Consider the following 27,086-nt stretch of genomic DNA (forward strand, 5'->3'; position numbering starts at 1 on the left):
CATATTCTATGAATACTCTCCAGTTTGAGGATCACTTTTCAAGTCCCCCCTAAGAGAACTTGTATTTTAAGAGTATATGTACATTTTTTAAGGGTACGTTTGCTCAACTATTAGCCACAGTTCCACCAGAAAGAGATTCTTTATGTGGTAACTGATAATTCCCAAATTCCTTTCCCTACCACATTCATTAGAAAATAAGAAAGTTAAATTCTTCAAGGAAAAATATGCCCTGAAACAGCCAGACAGGTTTCACTTAAAACTCAATTCATACATAGATATGGGTTTGAGCATTGCTTTTCCCTTCTCACTTGTTACTCTTCAACACAGTTAACCCCTTAAATTAACTCAGATAAATATTTAAACAGCATTTTCATTAGAACAACTGATCAGCTGGAAGAGAGACATCTCACTGGTGTGTTCTCTGAAAGCACTGAACACTTGTGCTCAGAAATACCTACTAGACTTCCAATAACCTATAGGGAAGAGGGCATTTATGAATACACAAACTGGGAGAATTCATGATGGAAGGGCATGGATGATGGAAGGGAATACATGGAAGGGAGATGCAGGATGGGAGATGCAGGATGGGTGGGAAGAGAGGCTTAGCCTCTCCTTTCTAAATATGTGCAAGTACCCAGATTATCTGTGTAACACATAAATGCAGGGAAACACAAACATTTCCCAGAAATAGCTGAGGTGCACAAAAAGAGAAAAAAACAGAGAAGACTCTTGGAAATCTGCCTGATTTCCTGTAAGCACACAGGCTTGGCAAACCTCACAGGGAAACCCAGCTTGCATCCCTGTGACTCTTAAGCAGTCTCCCTCTGGGAATGAGGGACTGTTTCTTGAAACGACAGCAAATTTCCCAATCTGTACTCATGAGATGACCAGGCTGTTTTGAACTAGAACTCCTTTCTTTGCCCAAAAATTTCAAAAATCAGGGACATGTTTCTGACCCAGAACACATCTTCAATTACTAAGATTTATCATTAAATGGTCCACCCTTCACCATTCACTCCTATTGTTTAGAAAATTTCAATTCTGACATTCTCTAAATTCTAAATGCTTAACTTTGAATCCTATAAAAGGATCATGTGTTTAGAAAATTTGCAATTCTGCAGTCTTGCAGATTTCTTAAATGTTTTTATTATTCTTAGAATAAACATCTATTTGAAACAAAGCAAAAATGTTAAACTAAGAGTTTGAAATCTTTCCACCTAAATATTATAGCTAAAAAAAAGGATTGTAGGTTTTCATCCTCCATTTGGATACATTCGTAAAGAAGTGCTCCTCTTATTGTTCTCAGTTATATTTACTGAAAATGGAATGTCTCAAATGAATTCCATTTTAGAATCACATTGAGAGCATGCACTAATTCACACAGATAGGATTTTTTTCTTCACTTTTCCTGACCTCTTCTCACCAATAAGTTTCCTCACATTTTTGCAGTTTTCCCAAGTCCTTCTCTCCAGTGAAACCAATCTGAAATCCAAGATTTTAATTCAAGAAAATGAGGTGGCATCACACCACTTGTCTATCACATTGTCCACTTCCTCACAGGACCTAAAATCCTCAAGATTTCAGATTTTCTCCATAATGAACATTCAATTTCAAATCCATGCCTTTCCTTAAAATGATCAGTCACTACCACATCCTCCTCAGGTCTATGAAACATCTTTTTGGCTTATCAGTAAATCTTCTCTAAACTCAGTCTAAATTCAAACACTTTCAGAGATCTCCCAGTACATTTTTGGTTCATCAGAACTGTTGCATGTCTCCCATAAATCTTTTCAGTTTTTGATGTGTCTTAAACCCAGACTATTTGTCCATTATCAGGCCAACAATGGGTCATCACCCTAACTCATAGTTTCCCTGACTCACCTTTTCAAGTTCCCCTTTAAGTCTTCCCAAGATATGCCACTGTCTAAAAAGCAGTCTAAATTTCTACCTAAGGGTTTAAATTTTCTTGTCTCTCTCCTACAAGGTTTACACTCCACACTCTACCATTATGTTACATCTTGTCCTTCTGACAGACTGAAGGAACATGGGAAAGTTTGCAGATCATAAAAATAAAAGACTCTAAAAAGGAATTGGCACATTCCAAATTACAAATGAAATCTTAAAAGTCTCTTTTGCTAGAAACTGTAAGTTATACTCTAAATTAAAAAAAAAAAAAAGTATAAGAAAAAAGGAATTAAATTCATGTTCAAATCATGGAATAGACAGCTATTATTTGCTCACCTGAAATATTTGTTTCAAGGAAAAAAGTGCCCGTCTCAGTTCCCGTCCACTGGAATTGTAAAGTTTTTCTGGGAAAACAAAATAAGACAAGAGAAAAAACTTCAGCATAAACAAAACTGACAACACAGCAAGAATGTAGTACAGCTTTTAACAGAATCATAGCACCCACTTCCCATGAGGCAGACTTTTTAAAATACACATATAGGACTTATTCATTAAATGTGCATGTAAACTAGGATTTAGTTGTCTATAACTTAAAATTTCCAGGTAAATTGACAATAGCTTCAACAAGATCAGTGAGAAACAATTCACTCTGGAGTTTTTTGAAAATAATTAGAAATACTGTTCTTTCTGCATTAAGGTAAATTTAGGGTTTACTCAAAGTACCAGATTAATCTCAAAAGACTTGTCTGAGACCACTCTTTGCCTTTGTTATCAAAGCTAGAGCCACTGAATCCCATCCTTGACTGCCTTCCCTCTAGACATTCTTTTCTCATGTTCTCATCTTTCTATTGTTAAATCCTTTCTCCAATAGCAATGAACGTTAATACCAGAAATAGTCGGACAGTCTGTTCTTAGCATAATTCAAAACAGTGTTTTATTCTCCTGAAAACTGATCTTGACCTTTTTCTAAATGAACCAGAAGCCTCCTTCTTTTCACCATCCAATACTGAAATGTATTACTTCATTTATTCCCCTACTAAAGCATTCTCATAGAAATAAGTTAAAGACAAAAGCAACTCTGCAACTGTGCTATCCTTCTGAACCCTGCTACAATGTTTGTGCCTTTGGAAGAGGTCTTGGACTGTGCCTCTTAAGTCTGTTGTTGCAAATTTGCGACTGTGCAGGGATAGAACAGAAGTAGACCTTCCTGGTCTACTGTGTTTGGTATATTTGATAGAGAGGGGCTTTATGCACATCTACAGTCCTAAATTTAATTTTATTACACTACTGCAATATAAGGACAATGACAGGAAAATCAAATCTTCATGGTCACCTCAGATGACACACATGCCTCATCCACAAATCATCATGAGAGCACCATCTCTGCAATCGACAGAGTAGTGGCCTGTAGTGGCCAGTAGACCCTGGAATGCCCATAGAATGATAATAATCTTATAAGAAACCTAAATATTTTAATTAAATAAATTATTTAAATAAATCAAACCCCAACATTTTATTTCTTACTTTTCCTTGTCTAATTCTCTTTCAGTTACAACTTTACACTACAAAACCAAATTTGATTTTAATTTCCTCTGTCAGGAATTTGCAAAAAAGGGACTAGCATTTGAGGATTCAATGCATTTATAACTCAGTGATCATTTTTTACCTCAGTCAAGGAAGGTGGGGTCTAATTCTAGAAAAAAAAAACATTTCTTATTCCAACAGTCATCTTCAACCAAAGGAAAAATGCAAAGTAAAATGTTATCAGAACTAACACTATTTTTTTTAAACTTTGAAAGTAGTTTTATTCCTCTCTAATTGTATCTGATTTCAAAGGCAGAAGGTACAGAACTGGCAAAACTATTGTTTTTGTAAGTCATCTCCTTTCTTGCACTTTTTATAGATTCTTGACAAAACATTGGAGGAATGGATTTCACTTGAAGCCCTAAACTTAGAGGCACACTTTAATTACTCTCACTTAAAAACGCACTGGCATGTGGGACCACATTTCTTGGCAGGATAAAGGGTAATTTTGTCAGGAAAGCCTAAAGAATAATAAAGATCTTCTAAGACCCGGTCTGTCAATTTTACATGCCACATTACACAAAATATTCCTTTTTGAAAGTTACCTCCATCTGGCATTTGTTATTACTAATTTCCCTCTATTCATAATTCACCAGCATCATTATGAGCAGAATGTCTCCAAACAAGGCAGTGCATTATCATCTTAATTAAGAGAGGCACCACTTCTTAAAGTCCTGGCAACTTTGTACATAAATATCAATGTCCTAACAAATGCCATCTGTTGGTCTTGGTCTTAAACAGAAATCATCATCACAGCCTGGGGTGAAGTCCTAACAAACCATTGTTATGATACCATAACACTGGTTGTTTCATTGGTGCGTGAAGATTTTTGGTACATCTCAGAGAAACAATGCTGAACATTTTTTCTCCTTGGTGTTTTCACAGAGCATAACCTCATCCTTGGCAGTCAGCACAAACAACGCTCTCCCTGCTCGCCTGTAGCAAGGAGGACAGAAGTTACTGACTGCAGCTCAAAAAGGGGTCTATTCTTAGAGCTAAGAATCAACAATTGCTGCAAGTATCAAGTTTGACAACATTTGTGGCACGTGTCACAAATGTCTGAGGTGGGTTGAAAATCCATCTGAGGAGGGACAGTCCAGGTAAGTCATCTCACTTTTGACATCTTCTACCAGAGACAATACACATTTGCAGGTACCTCCTGATACAGAGTTGATCTTGTTTAATCAGCTCAAAGTCCACAGCATCTTCACCTGTAACTCTTAGACACAGGCAACACACTCTCTGCATAAGTCTTGACACCCACTTCTTACAGTGCTGGCAGCCACCAGAAACATTCACTGACCATAACCCAAGGAGGAAAGTGATGAGGCTATGCTACATCAGATGTTGGTTTAGAAAACCTCAGTCCAGGATGAAGCTCACACAAGGCAAGAAAGCCTGAGTAAGCTGAGGTACTGCATGGACCCTTAAAAAAGCTTGTACTTTTATTTTCTTTTATGTGTGCTGTTTCTCAGATTACAACTGGGGGACACTTGCTAAGATGCTCTCAAAGCCTTAGAGAATTCCCACTTGTTAACAGTAACTTTAGCACCCCAGGGACCTCAGGCTCATCCTGAAAGCTCTAGACTGCAAGTGAAGTGACAAAAATGCATCAGCAGAAACTGAAAGGCAAAAATCAGTTCTGAGCTCTTTTCCTATGGTAGAAAAACAAAATTAAAATAAAAGAGAGAGAGAGAGAGAGAGAGAGAGAGAAAAAGGCACATGTACTTACAAAGTTTTCACACTGCAGATGATTCAGAAACTAGATAGAAAACGCTTTTTAATGCTTGTTTGACATAAGCAGTTTAGTGTTGCCCTATGAAGCAGACTGGGAACTAACTTTCCATGTTGAAATACAGTGGTGACTAATTCCCATAGTCCTCCCTGGCAGAGCTGTCTGTAACTAAAAGAAATGATGCCTACAACTTTGAAACAGGAGTCTAGCCTGCTACTATCACCAAACCCAGAAAATTCTGAGTGCTCCAAGGACAGTCCAAAAGACTCATAAGTTCACTGCTTTGTTATTAGGTGCCAGATAAGCTTGAATATGTATACCAAGACTGCTTTACACCAGAAAACAAACCTCTGAATTTCAAGCAGGAACATGTGCTGCTACACCTCTCCATGAAACTTCTCTGGCCCTTTGGTAAAACACACTTCCTGTAGGCTGGAGACGTTCTACATTCATATATTTCAAGGTCAGTGAAAAAAAAAAAAGATCAGTGAGTTTGTTGGTCAGGGAGTTTGTGATATCTGACACATAGACTTCATCTACCTATTAATGATGGTAGCTTTGACAGCTGTGTCCTGGTAAGTGACACCATTGCAGCCACTTTTACTGCTTTTCTTAGAGAATAAAGAGCTGCATCCGCAGCTGAGAAATAATTTTAATTGCTTATACACAGACGGCAGAAAATTCTCCTTGCAGTTCCCCCTGATGTAAACTAACGCTAGAGGGCACTGCTTATTTCCTTATTTTATGAAAGAAAAGGTGCTCTGTCCCTCCATGGGCTTCCCACTGATACAGCAACGCTGTTTGGGATGCAGAGTTGGTACTTCATTAACCTTGAAAGCCCTGTTTTTAATCTTTAGACTGTTTTTAATCTTTAGACTGCGATGTATCCTATGAAATCGAAAAGCACCAGTGCTGCCAATTTCAAACATTCAAAATCAGGATCAACTCTTTTGAAATTAATAGAAAACCAGGTACTGGTATGGGCCTGAGCTTTATTCACTGCAAGAACCAAGAGTCAAATTTATTAAATTATTATTCACATCATAGTAGGGAGGTATCCTTGAAAGCCAGAGAGATTCCCTTAGCTCAGGAGCTGTTTCTAGGAGCAGAGAATCACAGACAATCACAGATTTGAGGTAGAGCCAGACATGTGTGACAGGTAGCAACCTGAAAGTGGCTATTTTGGTTGCTATTGTAACCTGCAACAGCAGAACTTGTTTTTACTTTTGTGAAAAACAACCCAGGCTAAGTGAAAAAAGATACATATAGGTGAAACTGGTACAAATGTAGCAGTGGGGGGAAGGCAGTTTGGTTTGAAATCAACATCTTTTCAGAAAGGAAAATAAGTCTTTAAAGATATTTTATCAGACAACTTGCAGCTTTCAAACAGATTCTATATTTTCAAAGATAATTGTCAGAGGCTCAGATTTCATTGGTTTTCACCTCTTTTGACTAGGTGGGAAAAGGGGCTTTTAAAAGAAAATAGTAATTTGTTCTTATATTCTTAAATAAAGTATTGACTTTTCTTCTGCCTTCTATGGGAAAAAAAAATGAGTGCTTTCAATCCACAGTAATAAAAGAAAAAATGGAACTGTCTCAACATTGCTTGATTCAGTCCCACATGTTACACCTGACCTCTGACCGACAGGGTACCATCCTCCTCCCTTCCTCTTCCATCACACCCATTGAATTAGTCCCTGGGATATAGTAATTTATACAGCATCAGCCTTTTGAGCTGTTGGCAAAGGCTTGTGAACATCTGGCTGAGCACAAATGGGAGTTGCTCTGCTTCACTTGCTGCTGCCTGAATGACCTCCATGTCTCCCATCCATGCCTCTTTTCTTTAAACTATAATTTCAAGATGAAGCTGCTTTCCTTACAAAAACATAAAAGGGAGATTAACTCCACATTTGATTACATTAGCAGGATACCTAGTGCAGATCCACTTAAATGACATTTGAAACATTTCCTGCCATTCATTGTTACCTGGCACTGGACAGAAGTAGAAACTTTCTCTGACTTCCAGTAGCCACTTGCAAATTAGCCACTACTTAGAAACTAAACAATTTAATTCCTCTCCCTGCAACAAGGAATAAAGTATTATTTAAAATGCTCACTAGGAATAAGTGTTAGTGGTAAAAGTTTTTCAAAATTTAAATCAACTGTTTACCTTTTCAGCAGCACTGATGGAAAAAAAAAAAAGGAAGAACAAAGAAAAGTATTTATAACAGTAAGAAATTTGGGCATTCATTCTTTCAGTGAATGCCCATGCCACACTTCTAAATTTATTACTTCACTATTCCAATTTTAAATTCATGTTATTTTATCTGAATGAATGTATACAATTGTAGAATTAAAAATTTGAACAATACAGTAACAAGTCAGGCAAGTGGGTCCACTCCTGTAAACAGGCATCAGGAACCAGCCAGCAGACTTCACTCGAGTAGGCCCACGGGTACATACAGTGCTGCAGATCTATAAAACAACTGTATATAAAACTAATTAGCGTAGTGTGCCAGTCCTTCACTGTATGTCAAACAAATTAAAGCAGTTCTCTAAGAAAAGACCTGGTCCTGTGCCAAGAATAGGCTCTTAGTTTAGCTTTTGTCCACGAAAGTTAGTCATAAATGTGTTGGCCAGACAAGGCACTCTCCTTTTCTTCCCAGACTCCCTAGAAAATGCACGAAGAAGGGATTCATTCACAGGCATATTGCCCACTATTACATTAACACAATTGCTGCTTTTGCTGAGATTACTTTGTTTTGCATATTACAAATTTCCTTTTTTTCCCTCTGAATTTGATCTTATTTTGTCTGGATAAATGGTAATGCATTAATTAGTGGAACATGTCACATGCAAACTCAAGCTACATATTCTCCCACTGATCCAGGGATAAATGCACTTAGTGCAGGAAGGAGCTTTCTCACAATAAAGAACCTTAGGCCAAGCAAGTGGCTGCGTACAAATTTCGGGAAGCTGAGTCCACATCACTGTCAGCACCGAGTGCTTTGAAGGAATGTGCAGGCTGCCTCCAAGGAATGCTGCCCAGCTCCCCGGCAGAGAAAAAAACCTCCCTACTCTCCTTTTCATTCAGACACACAGCAGCTGCTTAGCTAATTATCTGGGACAGTGGGTCCCCTCATCAAGCAGGGTCCTTTGCCCCCACTGGGAGAGGGGGATCCTTTGTCAGGAGAGGATCCTATTACGCCTGCATATGAGAAGAGCTCAGCTTCAAGCCTGCATCCTTATTCCCTTTCTCTGTAAAGGACCTGCAGGTGGGAAGTGGGAGGAGGGAAAAACAAAATGGTCTTGGACACCCTTTCCTATCCCATACCCTAAAGCTATGTTGGCAGAGGCTCAAAGTAAAGAGTGCAAAGAGCCACCTGCAAACCCCAGGGAGCCTGTGGGTTTGGACTGACAAGTAGGGAGAACTCCGGGGCAGGATCTCCCCTGGGAATGAAAAATACCCAATTCAGCCAGCACTTCAGAGCAATTCTATACACTCACGTATGGGATTTTCTGCCTCTTTGAAAGCAGAAGTCTGCTTTCCTGACACTACAAAAAGTACCCAGCAGAAAGAGTCCCTGGATTTTCACAGGGCGAGTATACATGGCACAACCCCCACTCTGGGAAGATGGGTTGGAGCTAATATATTTTGAATATTTCTCTGAAATGCCAAATGTCTTAGCTTCTGTCACAAGGGAATTAACATAAGACTGTCAGCACAAGAATGATTATACATTTAAATCCACTGAAAAAAGTAACCGCTCCTGCAGGTTCAAGTGTCCTCCCTCACTTTTTGCTTGTGCTTCTAAGAGCTATGAAATGAGAATCAACCAATTGTGGGAAATGAGTAATATATAAGAAAAGTCCAGAAGATCAAGAAGAAACAAGATGACCCTGAGGATAAGAAATCAGAGACATGCAACAAAAGGTCTTTTTCATTCTGAACATAACATTCCTGAATGTCCTGGTGACTCTCCTACCCTTGGTTCTTTCTAGGTGTTAGTGCTGGAGGTTCAGCATAAACCACAGTAACATCTAAGTAATTCCATTATATTTAAAAGAATGAGGTTTTTATGCAGATATCTGGCAGAAGGGACTTTCCAGTCTTTTCCATACTCCACTGTCATAGTTTAACACCAGCTGGCAGCCAAGCCCCAGACAGACACTTGCTCATTCTCCCACGAGCGGGATGAGGGAAAGAATGATAAGTGTAACAGTGAGAAAACCAGTGGGTGAGATAAAGACAGTTTAATAGTAAAGAAAAAGCCACCCACATAAGGAAAGTTAAAAAAAAAATTCATTCACCACTTCTGATGGGCAGGCAGGTGTTCAGCCATCTCCAGGAAAGCAGGGCTCCATCATGCCTAACAGTGACTTGGGAAGACAAACAACATCATTCCAAATGTTCCTCCCTTCCTCCTTCTTTTCCCAGCTTTATATGCTGAGAATGACACCATATGACATGGGATGTCCCTTTTTGGTATGCTGGGGTCAGTTCTTTTGCACCTCCAGCCCCCTCGATGGGGTAGAACAAGAAGCAGAAAAGGTCTTGACTCTGTGGTTAAGTGCTGCTCAGCACTTAACATGTTAACATGTGTTAACAAACACATCCCTGGATTACCAACAGTGTCTTCAGCAGAAATCAAACAGTCCAGAAGCCTCTCCCAAACTAGGTACTATGAAGAAAATTAACTCTACCTCAGCCAAAACCCCTCTGGCAGCATAAAAAGACTACAGTGATCTCTTCTCAACCATTTCTACCAAAGTTCTGCATATTCTGCTTGGTTTCAAGCAAACCATGTTATGGACAAACCATTAGCCAGTTTCCCCTTTACATAGCTCTAAATTAATATCCTTTTACTTTATAGACTCATCTACATGGAAAAAAGAAGAATATTTGTCATGCTATCTGCACACATTATGGCAAACAAATGCCAATGATTTACACTAAAGGTAGATGTCAAAATGCAGCAAGTGTTTATATAGTTAAGTGCAAAAGGAAACCTTAGTCTTCCTCTGCTGGATCCAGGCGTATACAGCTGTGGAAGATGGTGCTCTCTCTGTATATTGCACTGCATTATGTTAGAGATCCTAAAAACTGATTGTGCTTCCTTTTACTGTTTCCATTTCTAAATTAGCTATTAAGGCCCTGCTTGCTCATAAGCAAAAGAAAGGATATATAAGGTGATGTGGGCTGAAAGCAGGGTGAAGCTGCCTGACAAAAAGGGTTTGCACTTTTCCTCTTGGCTTTATATGTCTCTGCTCACTACTGTTTTCCCAATTCTATGCTGCAGAAACCTATGTCAGTTGTCTTTGACTGTTGTGGAAAAAAAGGACATAAGCAGTAAGAAAGCCCAACAAGGAGGGCACAAGCAGGAGAGCACAACAGCAGGTTCTTCCTAACATATGAAGTAAAAAATCAGAGTGGGACATTAAAACAGTGTCAGCAAGAAATCATTTAACTAAACAGAAAATAACAGCAACGATCCCAAGAAACTTGAATAGTTTGCAAATTTCCATGATTAAAACCCCCAGGCTTTTAAAATTAGTTGTAGCTGGAGAGATACTGAAAATGCATGGGGTGTTCATATCCAAAAGATCTCTTTTATAACTCGCTTTCAGGGTCTGGCTGGGAAAAATATTACAGGCCAGTGCCACAAAAGGTTTTCCTGCCCTCTATGAGCCAAAAACTGTGACTGGAACAGCAAGTCAGCTCTGAATCCACTTCCCATCTGGTTATCACCACAGATTTTATTTCCAGTCCTAAGTTACTTCTCTCATGTATCCTTTCTAATTTTGTAAGCTAGAATACAGAATTCTTCTTTATAAGTTACAGTTACATTTCCCAGTGGGCCTGATACCTACTAATAACTTTGAACCTATGGGGACAATGCACTATGGAGGTCTATGCACACAGAACAAACTGCTCAATCAGCTCAGTCTTCCTTCCTTCCTCAAAATAAAAAGCCATATTCAAAAGTTACAACATATTAACAAAATAAAGAACCTCTGCCTCTTCAGCTTACTTATTCCAGCTATGGAACAGGCACCATAGTGTACTTCCCTACAATGATTTATTTATATAGGTCCTCTCCACTTGAATGCAAAAGGCACTAATATGCTCTTTAGTTATGAAGTGCAGGAAACAGTACTTTGGGTTGACAGCTTCAAAGGAGAGCACTTCTGCATGTCCAAAAAATGCTATGACTTCTCTTCTGTAAAAGTCAAAGGGTTACAAAAGGGAAAAGGCTGCATAACACGGTCAGGTATTACAGAACTGTATTAGAGCAAGTGGTGATGGAAAAGACTTGAGAGGTCATCTTGTTCATCCCCCTGCTAATGCAAAATTGTTCCCTAGAGAGTAATACAGCAGGAAAGCAGTTGTTATGCTAAAATATAGGTTACATAATTCAAGAGAATGGGGCTGGGGAAAATTGCTAGAAAAGAAAATAATATAGACAAACTTACTGCTTCTTTAGAGATTACTGTAGCAAAACTGAGGCTAAACCATAATTTTAAAAAGTATGTGGAGACCAACCTTTAATGTTTGTTTCAGTTTACAACACAGTCTCTGAGTTGCTGATCTTTGTGGTTGTGAACAAACACATTAGCCACTGCCTCCTGGATTAGAAATATTTAATAAGAATATGCTAGTTGTGATTTTTTGGGTTTTATTCCATTTTAAACACAGTGCCAACATGTTGCTCTGCATGTTCAATCAGTATTAGTAAACAAAGAGCAACAAGAAAATTATAGCAACCCTTCACCAAAAAAAGATAAAAACTTTAGGCTCCATATTCCTTGAATTATGGGTGCCGTATCTGCGCTGACAGCTCAGCAAAAGGCAAAATGTCTGAGCATAAAGACATTGCAGCTTTGTGCCAAGAACCTGAAAGAGCTCCTGAGCTTAAAGCTCATATCAAGTTTTTCTTTTGCATAATACATGACAAAATATGTCCAGTGCTCTCTCCAAGACCAAGCTGTTGCAATCAATGATCCTAAATCCAGCCTCAACAAATGCATCAAAACTTAACTAGTCCTTTCAATTCAGAGGATGCAGCCTCCTAATTAACTGCATGCATTGAAGCATCAATTTGTTCAAAAATCTGGAAAGCAAGGATGAAACCACTCATCTGATAGCAAGGAAACAGGCAAAAGAGGAACAGCAGAAGCAGTTCATGTTGAAAACCCGATAAAGCTGCTTTTCCTCAGAATGCTGCTAGCAATTAAAATGTTGTGTGCATTTTTAAATATCTGGACCTGCACTGCCTATGTGCATGTGAAATTTCCCACTCTCACAGCCATGCTGCTGGAGGCAACAGGTTCCAACTCAGTGTTAGGGTTTTTTTTGACCATTTGAAGTGGCCAAGACCAAGAAGCCACCACAAATCCTCAAACACAAAAACCACTAGATGTGCCTGTGATTTTGACACACTTTCAATATTAAGGATTGGTATTTAATTGTACTTCAGCAACCCCCAGAAACATTATCCACACAATCACAAAGATCCCTTCTGGAAAGCTTCTAGAGGTGGCACCTGGATCCAGTGGGGTTCCATCTTCAGCATTTTTTTTAATCCCAAAATTAATTTGAGAATAGAATAAGCAAAGAATTTCAATGTAAATGCGATAGCATCTTCAGGATATTTACTTCACATTTTCATTACATTTAGTGATGATAAGATTAATTTCTAAAACAATTTTTTATAATTTAAATTCAATATACAGACCTCCTTGGTCTGAAACTCTTGCAGTATCTCAATATAACAGCCTCTTCCTTATTTTAAGAACTTTACTTGTAGCTTATCTTTTCTACACCTTCCTGTTCTTGTGTACATCCTCTAATCAATTCACATCTTTAAATGTGTAAATCCAGACACAGCAATACAACTAAGGCTTTACTGCTTTTGAATATAGAGGAGAAAGAGCATTTCAACAGACAAATATTTGATTCTGCTTTAGTGTTACAGTCACACAACAAAGAACAATCCCTTAAGTAATAGTCTCATAGTTCCTAGCAGCCGTGATCTCAGTCGAAAACAATAAGCTCGTTAACCAGATTTGTTCTAATAACTTAAACTGCTTTTTCCCATGTGTCTTGATGCATTTTAGAGTTTTTTGGAAGGATGCTTCTTTAGAATATATGAAGGATATAGTTAAATTAACAGAAATTAAATTTACAGAGATGGATTTGCAACAGAGGGAAAATGAAGAAATATCAGATGTGCAGAAGGAAAGACTGCAGCACAAATACTTTTAGCAGATGTCAAAGTAATTCAGGGTCAACAAGTTTCCCATCATCATGAAATTGCTGGGACATATGAAAAACACACCATTTTGGCAACTGAAAAGCAAACCCCACAAATAAACTGGAACAGAACCACTAAGATCTCAGGCTAAATCCATGCCAATGCATGACTCTCATCTGATGCAGATGCCAGATCAAGCACATGGCCAGTACTCGTTCAGTAGTCTGGGGAAGTTTGGAGATCCCTGTTATCTGCTGGACAACTCCCTTACCAGCATTCCTGCTGCTGCTGCCCCCTGTGCCTTGCCATCTCCTGGCACATGCGGGGGTGCAGGTGGCTGGCACATCGATGCTCCCTCTGCTATCCCATGTCTTACAGCAGCAGGGACAGGAAACAGGCATACCAGGAACGTGGCACAGGCACCCTGAGCAGCTTAACACAGGAGGAAGGAAGGTGACACTGGGGCAGCCAAGAGTCTCAGGCTTCACATGCCACACACAGCAGCCCTGAAAGAGAGACCTGCTGCTGTCCTGTACTCCAGAGCAATCTCTTTGTCCTTCAGTTACTATCTTTTATGTATCACTCAGACACTATTATCACTCACTCTTTTATTATCACTCAAGGAATACAAAGCTTTTTCAGAAGTGGAGACACCTTTGTACTCTATTAAAGACCTGTACATTAGACTGCAAAGATTTAACAGCAGAAGTACTTTGGTGTTTCACATCCATATGAAAAATATGTAAAAGTAGGGTATGTCTCCACTTTCCAAATACAATTTCCAAGATCCATGATTAGGGTGAAGAGAGGTGTCGAAAGCTACATGTATTAAAACCAGGAAATTACTGATAAAAGACCATGTTCGTCAGGTAGAAATTTCCGTTTTGGAACTTCTCCTCCATTTTCATAGCTGAAAAATATAGTCGATTTTCCGGAAACAAGATGCATGGTGCTTGTAGGGTCCAGAACAGTATGATTAGATCTTTGAGAGGGAACACAAAACCAGTATCAGAACAGTCATTTCATCCCCATTAACAAACATAACAACTATATACCTCTGTGCCAGATGGTTCTCTGAGTTCTGTCTGGAATCAGTGAGAGAAGCTGGCATATAAATCCACCCACTGCTCTGGCAACACATTTTGCCTTTTGAAACAAAAGCTAGCTGATGGCTCTCCAAGTGTGCTGCCCACTGGGGCATCAGCTCTTCACCTCTCTCTCTGTCTGCAGCGACAGAGGTAAGAGAGACCTTGGAGCATTCCTAGCCTCACTTGGAATGATTTCCTGACTAAGTTTCCCCCTCAGCATCTCCACATGAACAGTTTTTACAACAAATAATGTAAATGAAAATTCACTCAGGTTATGAGGTTTGTTTCCATATGGCCCCATCCTCTGCTGGATCAGGGCAGCTTCCGGGCGAGTTTGCAAGTTTCCAGCGTAAAAGGAAAGGCTATCCTCACAGTGCTCCGACCATACCACCCTACCAGACATTTACATTTCCAAACATTCCTCAAGCACAATTTCTGTTTACCATACCATGTGGAACCCGGCCTGAACTTGTTTAACACATGTTTGCATTATTTATCCAAACTCATTCATCACAGTTGTAAAACATCTGACAGACGATGGAGGTTTTCCAGTGTGTATCAGGCCTCTCACTTAATTCAACCACTGATTATTTCCACCTCTAAGTAATTTGACCAAAGCCACACGAAAGCATTCAGCTATACTAAATCTTTCTCTGTTTGTTATTAACTCAGTCACTGGCTGTAAATAGCTCTACCCCTCTCTCTACTTTTCTAATTAATCAGAAGAATATCTGTATACACATGTATATATGATATATATTAACACACATCATGTTATATATAGTTATATAAATTATATGCTTTTACATATATGATATACATATTCTACACATATAAATACAATGGCTTCTTTTTAAGAGGCTCCATGTGATAAGAAAAGCTTAATTGCTACACAGATTGAATTGTCATTTGCACCATAAACACAGCCAGCTGCTGTGCAAAGTGCTTCCCCATGCAAAAGGCACACACTACAGCACATATTACACACATTCAGCTACTTAAGGTGAATTTTTTTAATTCCCAGTTATAGGAAAAACATAGTAGCATAAATCCATGATTTCACAAATTCATTAGTTATAAGCACACCAAGTCAATGGAGCTTTGAATCAGATCCTGAAACTGGAATGTAAAAACTGTTCTTTCTGTGATTACTGAGCACAAGCACTGTATTTATTTCTTTTTTACTTCTTGTCTTTTGCAGAAGGAAGATCTTTCACTGTTCCTCTTTTTTTTTTTTTTTTTTTGCATACTTTCCATTTCTCATTAATCACACTGACATAATTCAGTAACTATGAAGCTAAAAGCAAGTTAACAGCTAAGACCTGTAAGAACCTTAAAAGGACCAAATCCTGTCTTCTATCTAGGCTTCCTAGATTAAAAAAATATGGTTCAAAAAGTGTCATATGTGCTGCAGGAATTCAAGATCGGTTCACTGTTCCTCACAAACCCTCAACTGTTTGCTGCATGGTTTGAATGTCTCATGTGTTACTTTTTTTCCACTTTGGAAAACTGTATAAAAAACCATTATGAACTACATCATCACACTTTCACTTGACAGCACAGGCTGGCTAGAGCAGACATCAGAGTAAATAAGTAAGTCCCTGTCCTTTCTCACTTCAGGAATCAGATGTGTCCTGGGAGTGTGAGGCCAAGGTAAAAGGTGGGGCAGTAAACCAAGTGACAGATCCCTGCTTCTCTTCGGCCAATGGTGTCATGCCATTGCCTTTGAGAATCACCATGTTCCAAGGGCTAGTATGGTATCTAGTATTGTCTCCCTCAATTCCCACCCTATTATTATTTCTAAAGCCTATACAGAGACACTGGAAAATAAGGATGATGACAAGGGATGAGTACAGAAGACAGATCCAGCAAGAAAACAATAGGGTTTGCACATCTGATTATATTCTATTACATTCAGAAAACAGGAAAATGTGGCTTCTTAGAAGAAATGCAGGATATATTTTCACTGTCAGCTAGAGAAGGAAAACCATAAATAAATAACCAGTTACTCAAGGTTGCCTCAGTGATGTTCTTGGTCTACAATCACTACTAATCTTTCAAACAGAAAGCAGGCAATGAAGCTGAAGGGGCAAAAGACTTTAAGAAAAAAACCCAACAATATCCTTATTCTTTCAACCGAGGAACACTTTCTTACTGTATACTTTTTTTTCATTGCTCTTGGCAAAGCTTTTTATGCAAATAAGTGCTCTACAGCCTACTCTCCTATGCTGTATATAAGACAATCTCTCAAGTGTGTACAGAAAACTTAGCTGATGTAGAAATTGGCAACTTGTTTGTTAAGTGGCACTTTAGTTCACGAGCATATTAAATCCATGATGCATAATCTGCTTGGGCAGCCTGCTAGTTTTAAGATGTTAGTCTAGACCTATAAAGTCCTAAATGTCTTGGGACCTATTTATCAAGGCATTGAGCTTTTTTGGAGGTTTTCTGATGAAACAAAAGTTATAATCAGAAAATGTCAGTCACTAGATTCGAAACACTGCATTCAAAGTCTCTCGCAGCCAACAAACTTTCTTTCCAAGACAGGATCTCAAAGTAGTCTGCCTATATTCATAGTAACTGAGGACCCAGGAAGGACATGGTCTTCAGCCTTAAGGTTGGTGCTCTGGGAAACTGCGGCGCTGCACCATGATGAGGCAAATCAGAGGAGAACAAAACTGCAGGTCCTAACAAGTTGAGAGCTCTTGGAGCCCAAGCTGCACTGCAGACAACCCAGAGAGCCCAATCCTGAGCACAGATGCCAAAAATCAGTCACAAACTTCACAAAAAGAAATTCATTTCTACTCAGACTTGTTCACTTCAATATCAATTTTATGCAGAGGTATTAGGATGGTATTTCCTGAGTAGTTTCCGAGTCGTGCCACAGAATATTGGGTGTGTTTGTGAAAGCTCTGTCACTCCTCACTCCCTGCAACTTCAGGGTTTTGCATGTCTGGAACAATCTTATTTTTTTCCGGTGTTTCATTAGCAGCCCCTTTCTGAGAAATGCCAGGTGGCACCATGCCCAGAAGCACTTGCCAGCTAATCTCAGAGGATTGGGCATTATGCCATTTGAATTAAAAGAGCTCAGCTCTAACTCACTGATAACAGTTAGGAATCAAACCAATAAAAATGGGAAAACAAAATGAATACAAATAACCTCTGAATGCACACAGATGATAGCTTTTAACTGAAAATGTATACAGTTGTGGAGAAAGAAAGAAAGAAAAAAAAGGCAGTCAAGGTCTTTTTCCAAAACTTAATCCGGGGTTCAAGTGAGAAAAATCAGCTATGATTACATCAGTTGCTGAAAACAGCAAAAAGAAAAAGAAGGAATTTGCGCATTTAAGTAGAAATTAAAGTCACAGGGTTCCCTGGGACAGGGAGCTCAAGCTTTAGGCAAGCTGTTCGATGCCAATCACACCATGAAGTGCAGAGGTGAAAGAGGAAGAAAAGAATTTGCATTTGAAGGGAACAATGGAGTTTCCTCCTCAATCCCTTCATTCTGGCATTTTGACATGTCCTTCCTAAAGTAAAAGCAACATTTAATTTATGAAGATAAATAAAATCATAAATAGCCAGTTAAAAAGTCTGTATAATCCTTATGTTGTCCACATCAACAGTAAAACATGGAATATTCCAGCATGTGCATGTAGACGAGCGGGCAAGAACACAGATTAATGATCCTGTAAATCATAAACTTTTTCTATCATGAGTTTTGAAGTTTTACAGGCCAGAAATCCCCACTTACAACACACTTCACAGGAGGGGTAAGGGAAGGAAAAACACAAGGCTAATAAGGATGTGACTATTAGGAAATAAAACAATTCAAAACCATTTCCTATAACACAGTTAAAGAAAAATATGGGAGGCAACTTTGGCTTACTCTGACTGCTGTCTTAATAAAAGCATATCTGTGTTATTTACATCTCCTCTATTCTTTCAGTGACCATGAGTCAGTACAGGACAGCTATTTTTCCTTTCACTTCCTCCTACATGTCTTGGAGGGTCAGAAAGCACTGGTCTTGTAGTATTTCACAGCTAATTAACAGAGATAACAGTTAATCGAATTAAATAAATCACACAGAGAAACTGCCTTTTTCCTGTGGCACAACAGCATCCAGGGAATTTTTATAGGAGAAACAACTGAGATGAGAGTTAGCAGGTCTCTCCCCTCTTACAAGCAAGGATAAAGCAGTTTTAATTTTGGTCAGAACAATCCCCCAACTGTTCAGACAGATGAAAGCCCACAAAAGTTGCTCGCTTTTCTGGCTCTGTTTGCAAAGCATGGACATCAGCCACGGGCAGACACTTCATCACCCTCCACACAGAGGCAAGTATTTCAGAGAGGACCCAATCCTGTGTGAGATGCCTGCTCTCTCCCTGCCTTTGCCCCTCATGTGCCCTGCTGCCCGTGGAGGGCTGCAGAGACCTGCTCTTTACAAAACACAAAATTTCTCCCAGTGAGAATCACATTTGACTTGCTACTGATCCAGGCAGAAATTCAGAGGGAAAGGGGCTAGCTTCTGAGGTGCTATCCATGAAAACATCTGCTACTGGATTTGTTAACTACTAATCATTCTGGGGTGACTTCTCAATCCTCAGAAAAGCTTGCTTGTGGCAAGACATGCAACAAAGCAAAACCAGAAACAAACCCTGCTCTAATAAGAGCAGAGCAGATCGAACCTAGAAATTAATAAAGGACAAGAAGTGGAATTACAGATGACATTTGTACAAGGTCATTTCCATACCCCAGCAGTGTGTTTTTATACAGATTTATTAGCTGCTGTAGGGCTGGATTAGTTACAGTGCTTACACTGACAAAAGTAGTCAGTGTTTTAAATTCCATACATCCCATTTCTTTCAAGGACATTAAGACACCTTACAGAAGTCCTCAAGACATAAAATGCTATGGATAGTCAGAAACTACCCAGATTTATCCTCTGCTTTATATCCCATCCATCATCAATACTAAGCAGTAATATAAGATGAATTTGCAAGAAACGTGGACAAATACAAACACATACATAATAATCAACGTATATTGTGCCATCTGCATTTTTTTGGTATCTTGTTTTAGTCACACTTTTGATCAAAATACACCACTGTTTTCCTCTATCAATAATATGGCTGGAAATTTATCCAATACTTGAATACCAAAGGATACATTTCACTTAAAAATTATATGCCCTGAAAGATGTAAAGTAATACCCACCACAACTGCTCTTGCTTTGGCATGCTGGCCTTCCCTGCATCACAAACTGTGACAACAGACAGATTACAGTTTATAGATTGTAAGTAAAGTACCCTGGATAAAGAAGATCGCCAACTATTATCAAACAGAAATCCATCTCACTTCAAAATCTCTGACACTAGAAAACAGTAATGAAAAAAAAAAAAACTTAAAGAAGTCAAAGTTCCTGTGAGAAGCAACCTAGGATCTGAACTTCAGATTAAATTACTCTCTATGCCCTGGATTCAAAGACGAGCCTGAACATGTGTCATGGTTTGACAAACCATGACAACATGGCAAAGGTGCTCTCCCTAAAGACTATCAAAACAAATGAGACTTTATCATGCAAATAAAAGCAGACATAATTTTTCTATCATTACATCAGAATTTGCCTAAAGAAATCAACATTCCTGAAGCTGGAGCACACTACCCATGCTACACAAGCTGTCAGAGTCAGGTTAAATCAGTTGGGAATTCTAAATGCCTAGTATCTGCCTTCAATTTTCCCGGGCAGTTACTTCCTTAGCAGTAAACTGCATTGAATCAGCACACTGCCAAGCATGTTTCCTTTTCCTTTTCTTTTTGAGATACTGTCCCATGAAAATCCTAGCTAAAAGAAATCTTTTGCCGGTGGATGGAAATTATTTTGCAGGCTACAGCCTTCAAGACATCACTGCACTACCTATTCCCAAAGACTTTTGGTACTAGATAAACATGTTTGTGTGTCCCTTGGTCATGTTTTCATTTTCTCTCAGACTGCTTTCTGAAGGACAAAGGAAAAGACTGTGAACAGACTTGTGTAAGTGCTTTGGCATGGGAATGACTTCACACAGCAGCATTTCTATGCCACCTCGATGAGGTAGGACTGTGCTGGTCCAGCAACACAAACCAAGTCATACCAGTTTGTTCTGCCTGGAGACAAGCCCCCTTCCAATAGACCAAACCTGCAGAATCCACAGACACAGTTCTGCCTAAATTGGAAGAGAGTAAGTGACAGCAAAAATGACCTTTTTTTCTCCTACGAGACAAGCATAAAAAAAAAAAAAAATCACCAAAAAGCCACAGAGATATGGTATGCACAGATTTGGTTTGCACTTTCCTCCCTTTCAATAAACTTTTTAATTTTAGTCAGAAGCAGCTTTCATGACAACTCCTTGTTTGAAATCCTTGAAACTTTTACTCATTTGGCTCACTTACATGAAAGCCCAAAACATAAAAACTTTTGTTTTCATGCCATCCCCAGCAAGCGGAACCAAATCAAAGACTTGACAGCTATTTTATGTTTGAAATATTGGCTTCAAAGCAATGGGGACAGCACAGTGTGGGTGGGCCTGACACTACAGCTGTCTTAAAACAAAGAGCCTATATATCAAAAAAAGTTCATGAGAGAAAGATTTACCCGGAAAGAATTACATCCAACAGAAATGAAGATGAGGAAGAGGACATGCATGCACACATGTTCAGGGGAAGCTGGGGGAAAAGGGTAATGGTGCAGTTAAAAAACTAAAAACAAACAACAAAAAGATACTGAAGAATGTTGTATCCACTTGCAGCTGTAACCACTTCCATGGAAAGTATTTTTTAAAGAGCTTTCTGTCTGCATTATACTATCAGTGCAGTACATGAAAATGAGAAGACTTACTTGAACTAGCAATGGGGCAAAACACTCGAAAAGGGTCTGCATTCAAATGAGGCATTCCATGCATCTATAAACTAACTTGGAATAACAAGATCCATAGGGTAAGTGAATAAAACCATAGATGAAGTGCTTAAGGTTTAGATCATTTTTTAATCTCTATACTCCACTGCAATGGATTCAGAGTGATTTTGCTGTTTAAGCAACAGGAAGCAGCAAATATTAAAATATCACACCCACAAAATTCTTGTCAGCATGTATTATCAAAATAATAGAAAGCCTAATTTTAAACAGAAATGCAGCAGATGAAGATTACAGGGGCATTGCCACAATTGTGCCTGTGTCTGAGTTTGCCAATGGAGTTTATGACAGGTGAATATTTTAACTGCAGCATCAGTTTAAAACATTTGACAGGTTTCCAGGCACTGGGAGCTGTTAAGTTTCCAGAGCCTAGATTCTCTCCTCTTACTGTTCCAACTGCTGAAACTAGTGTGTTCACACACAGCAGCAGTGTATTTCTGTCCCTGTCCCTACAGAAAGGCTATCAGGAAGTAAATCAACGTGGGCTCATTTCTGTCCCTCCCTCCTGGGACTGTATAGGACAATACAACACAGCTGGACAGAGCTTCCTTACCTCTGAAAGACTCACTTTGCAAATGAAAAATGATGAACATGTCACCTGCTGGTTTGAAAAGGCCAACATGGTGTCACAGTACACACACTGTGCTTGAAAATGGAATTTTATCAAATCTCAGAGGCAAGCTGGTTCACCTTTGGGACACAGACATTGCAGATTTGAGATGAGAAGTGAGAATTGCAAAGACACACACCCATGTGATGCTGAAATCAATACGCTGACACTTCCCTCTTGGAAAAGACAGTGCTCTGGGTTACGCTGCAACGTGTCAAACAACATTAGAAGCCTCTACCTTGGAGCTGGAATCTTGATGATCCACACTACATGTATCCAACACACTCAACAGCCTAACAGGGCTGTGGTCTTTTGGCCCAGCAATAAAGAGCATCATCAGAAGGGGCAGAAGCATTAGTTTACCTTTGTATTGTAAATCTCTCCTCTCTCACACACACATGCACAAAAACTTGCTGTTCATTGTCTGTTCAATGAAATGATTTCTGTGTCGAAGCTGGGACCCTTCAACTAAGAATAGCCATTCGGTGGGGCAGAGGCAGCTCCTTCATACCTAGAGAGAGAGGACATCCACAGCTCCATTTGCTCCCAAAAGGGCCCTTCACTTCAAAGCCCCCCACACAGCAGAAAGCTGAAAGTCTCTTTTGCAAACCTCCCTTTGTTTTGTTTCCCCGCCTTTGCCAACTATGATGATTCCAGAGCCACTGATAACAAAAGCAGATGTTTACAGCCACATGGGAGGCTTCCCTGTATACAGTGGCTACTGGATTACACTGCATTAATCACTCCATGACATTTACCATATGTATCACGTTGATTAGTAGACATTTTAAATCCCATTGACAGTGGTGGGATTAGATGTGCACAAATATTAAAATGTAGAGTCCTTCTCCATATGGTCATCATAAAAATTATTCTCTAAAACATTGGCCTTTTTCAGAATTCTCTGAAAAACTGAAAAGTGTGCGGATGGTTATATATCTTGCCGAGAAACAAATATGAGGCTTTCTTAGTAATTAACGCAACTGCAGGATCTAAGATGAAGCCTTCACAGTCTTTTATTATTTTTTATATATTTTAGAAAGCAGAATTTTCCTTTTATTTTGCATGTTTCTGGACATGGTGCAAATACCACTGTTATTCAACAAAACTGATAACTTTCATAGATTATACAGCTAGAAAAGGGCTTCTGAAAGAAGAAACAAATATCCTGAAAATGACTCACTGATATATTCAGATCACTGCTACCTGGCCCCAGCTGGCAAAACTCAACCTCTGAATTGCTTCCTACCATCTACTGGTTTAGTACAGATTATTGGTCTGATTCAGCGACTGCCTTTCATCTGACACCAAACCCCTCCATTCCGACCATCAGTTTTGCTTTCATATGTACTGAACCCAGTGATGGGATATTTGATCTTCTATCAGCTCCATCCATAATCATTATTACAACTAAGGCCTACTAGTGCCAGTATAAATGTTTGGTCATTGGAAAATTATGGGTACAATTTACAGACTAAGCATTTCCCTGAAATGGCAAGTAAGGCTATAAGTTAGTAACTCACACAAACATCAGTGCATTAAATGGAACAGAATTACTCATCAGCTGAGACCAAGACATTCTCAATAAACTTGTATTAGACATCCATGTGCAGAATCTGATTATCCTATGCTCATGGAGGCACAGACTTAATCTATCAGATGAGGATGGGTATCACAATGTGAAACTTTTCCAGTGATATAATTTACAAAGAAGATTTGGTATATGATGCTGTCTGGGATCTGGCATTGTTACAACAAAATCTTGAGGAGATTACTTCCAAGAAAATACATTCTATAAACATCACCTATTACTGCAAGCTCTGCAGTGCTGACTTCCAATTGCACATTTACTTTTTATGCCAAGCAGAAATGTGAAATCTTGTATTATTATCTGAATATAACTTCAGGGGATGCTGGGATTCAGCAGTTATAACTAATGAAGCCCATTTTTAGCATTCATATACTGTCATAATGGGAACAAGCTGTTTTCTTTACAAGGCTGATTTCATGCTCAGCATGGCCTACTGCAATATATTCATAAGAAACAATAAAAGTAGATAAAATTATCAGATAAAATCCCTGATCTTTCCTACAAATAACTAAGGTGTTACAAAACAGATAAAATGCTGTTTTATGAAACACTAGGTAACAAACTAGACAGCCTGGTCCATTTTGCTGTATTGCAGCATGTACAGCCTGCTGTGTCTCCTGCCCATCTGCTTTGGAATTCAAGTTCTATCTTACGTGAGACACAAACAGGACACCTCCTGCTCAGCCACCCTTAAAGATAAGGGCTTTTGGGATCTGAATGTTGGCAGGGCTCTAGGAGACTCTGCAGCACACTGGGGATCTGGTGAGAGCAAACACCCGTGTTAAGTCTCCAAGTCCCCCTGGCACAGGGTACAGGTAACATGCAGGGGCATCTCTCCACCTTCTGTCCCTGCCCTCCCCAGCCCCAATGGACAAGAAAAGGCAGCTTTGCAAATAACTACGTATAGGGATAACTCTTAGCTTATTTCCTCAGAAGATGTGAACTTTTCTGAAGATGAATGTTGAATGATCTTGGGGGCAACTCAAGTTTTTTTGGTAGGCTGACTTCACTGGCACCAACTGCCCTTAGACTGACAAGCAGCATCAAGGTCTATCTCCTCCAGTACCTCCTTATTTTCATGTCATGCAAAGAACTGTTGGGGCTACAAACCCAATGCTGTGTTTTGTACCATTGTACTGGTAGTAAAATTAATCACAGCTCTCTAGACAGCACTTCTTGTGCTGGAAAGATGGGAGAATACAGCATTTACATTTAGGAACATTTTTCTCCATTATGGCACAATTTGTGCTTCGCATGACAAAACAACGCTGCATGAAAGATGGCAGCTGTGGCTGTGCCAACTCTCAAGTATGCCAGTGAACTCTGGATAAGTTTTAATTTCACACTAAAGTGCTTGTTAAGTCTCATTGGGAATTTCCTATTAAGTATTCCAAGTGACAGATTCTGCCAGCTGCAAGCTAATCCCATTGAGGTAAGCCCTTGCTGCAGCTCTCAAGCGAGAGAAGAAAGAGATGTGCATCTAGCTGCACACACACATTTTTCCTTATATATCAGCTACTGTCTCACTGGCTCTTATATTTATACCAGAAGCATCTTCACAATCTTTTCCCCTTGACCAGAACTAATTACAAAGAAAGTGATCTGGGAGGTGAAGTACACTTAGACCACCCCAACACATACTCCTGCAAGCATGCTATGCCTTGACTACTAAATTCCTCAGCACTTGTAATTGTGAGCAAATCCCCAAAGCAAAAAATACCATTTGTGTGCAAAGATTAAGTATTAGTCTTTTCTTAGCTATATTTTTATTATTTTCTCATATTAAAAATGGGCAGAATAGTATTGTTATACTTAACAGAAATTCAGACTTGCCTTTGGAGAATGCTACTTTAAGTTGTTTCACAACAGATTTATTCTTACAAATAAATAGATTGACAAGTCAAACATAAATAGATTTCTTAATGAATGACACCAAACATTTGTTACATTCAGAACAGATTAGTTTTACTTTAAAGGGAGCAGAGGCAAAGCTGACACATCACACACAGCTACGTAAAATGCCAACCTCCAGCCCAAGAAGTATGAGATTTGCTGCTATGCATCTCTTACACCTGGCTTTTCAAATAGCTGGGCAGTGGAGCCAAATGCCTTCATAAATTTTGTTGCACTTGGAACTTTACTTAGCTGCACAGCCAGCAATTTGCTTGCTGGTCAGATCCTCATCAGAGACCTGAATGGCATCTTGCTTTATTACTCAGCAGATTTTAGACTTGAAAATAATTTTAGAGCAGCAAGGGGGGGTGCAGGGGGAGTTGTCAAGATGCTTTAGCTCCGATGGCTATGATCTAGGATTTCAATCTGCTTTTGAAACAGCATGATTCTCACACAAATCCAGCATGAGAAGTCGAGCTCTGTTGTTCAGTGGCACCACTCCTTCCCTAGCAGCAGACACTTGGAAACAGCAGAAGGTGCAAAACCCAACTGACTCCAAGTTCTCTAAAACATTAGAAAAACACAAATCTGAAGCTCACAGCTGCATTTTATCAGATTTATCCATATAAATAGACCAAACCCAAAGTGGATCCAGACCTGAACTTTTCACCTTGTGTCCCTCTGTGACGAAAATGTATCTCATTTTGTTACTCAGACTAGAAATTCTTTAAGGACTTATATTATATTTCTAGCTAAGGAATGATGCTCTCACCAAAACCCTACTGTGCTATGGTGCCTAAAATAGTTAGCTCACTAATACTGTCCAGGTTTGGAGGTTACATTCTGAACAACATGTTTTGACTGAATAAGGATTTTTTAATAATCTTTTCAGTTTTCTCCCATCATTTATCTTCTTGGAGCATAAGCACTATGAGCCTGGACTAGTTACAAATACCAGTGAAGAGAACACTGCTCTCCTATGGGCACTACCAGAACATCTTTAAGAGAGGAAGAGATGTTCAGGAGGAGATCACAAGTCTTTTGTCTAGTCTTCAGTGTATCATATACCTTGGAATGTCTTATTGACTCTTGGATAAATGTCTCCCATAATGCATAATCAAATTACTGATGACTGATCCAACTACCCTTTATCAAACCCTGTCTTTCATCAAAACCAGACACTTTCACAGTGATTCTGCAGTATTTCTTTCCCCAAGCTTAAACCCAAAACACCCTCCCCTTTCAAATCCACAAATTGCAAAATTTCAGACACCATTAAAATAAATTTTAAAAGTACAAATCACATAGAAATCACATGCACTAAACACAAACATTGTTATAATATAGGTTTTGGGGGGGATTTTAGAGCTGAGAAGTTGGGAGTCTGGGGTTTAATTAACACATTTTGCTGGAGCCAACTCTCCTTTAGTAGCTCTAGTGTGCAATGAGGGAGATGCTGATTTTCTTTTTAAAGT

The 27,086-nt window shown here is 39.1% G+C and overlaps 1 protein-coding gene across 7 annotated transcripts in view; it reads right to left on the reverse strand.

The window, feature by feature from the left end:
• The window catches only part of FHOD3 (formin homology 2 domain containing 3), a 368,733-nt gene that overhangs the window by 197,229 nt on the left and 144,418 nt on the right, over nucleotides 1-27,086 (reverse strand). For all 7 annotated transcript variants that reach the window (XM_021543138.2, XM_077785050.1, XM_021543129.2 and 4 more), the window contains exon 4: nucleotides 2,242-2,309. In XM_021543138.2, coding sequence (XP_021398813.2) covers nucleotides 2,242-2,309 — 68 coding nt within the window. The remainder of the gene's footprint in view (nucleotides 1-2,241; nucleotides 2,310-27,086) is intronic.

Source organism: Lonchura striata, chromosome 1, assembly GCF_046129695.1.
Source record: "Lonchura striata isolate bLonStr1 chromosome 1, bLonStr1.mat, whole genome shotgun sequence".
Classification (NCBI taxonomy): Eukaryota; Metazoa; Chordata; class Aves; order Passeriformes; family Estrildidae; genus Lonchura; species Lonchura striata.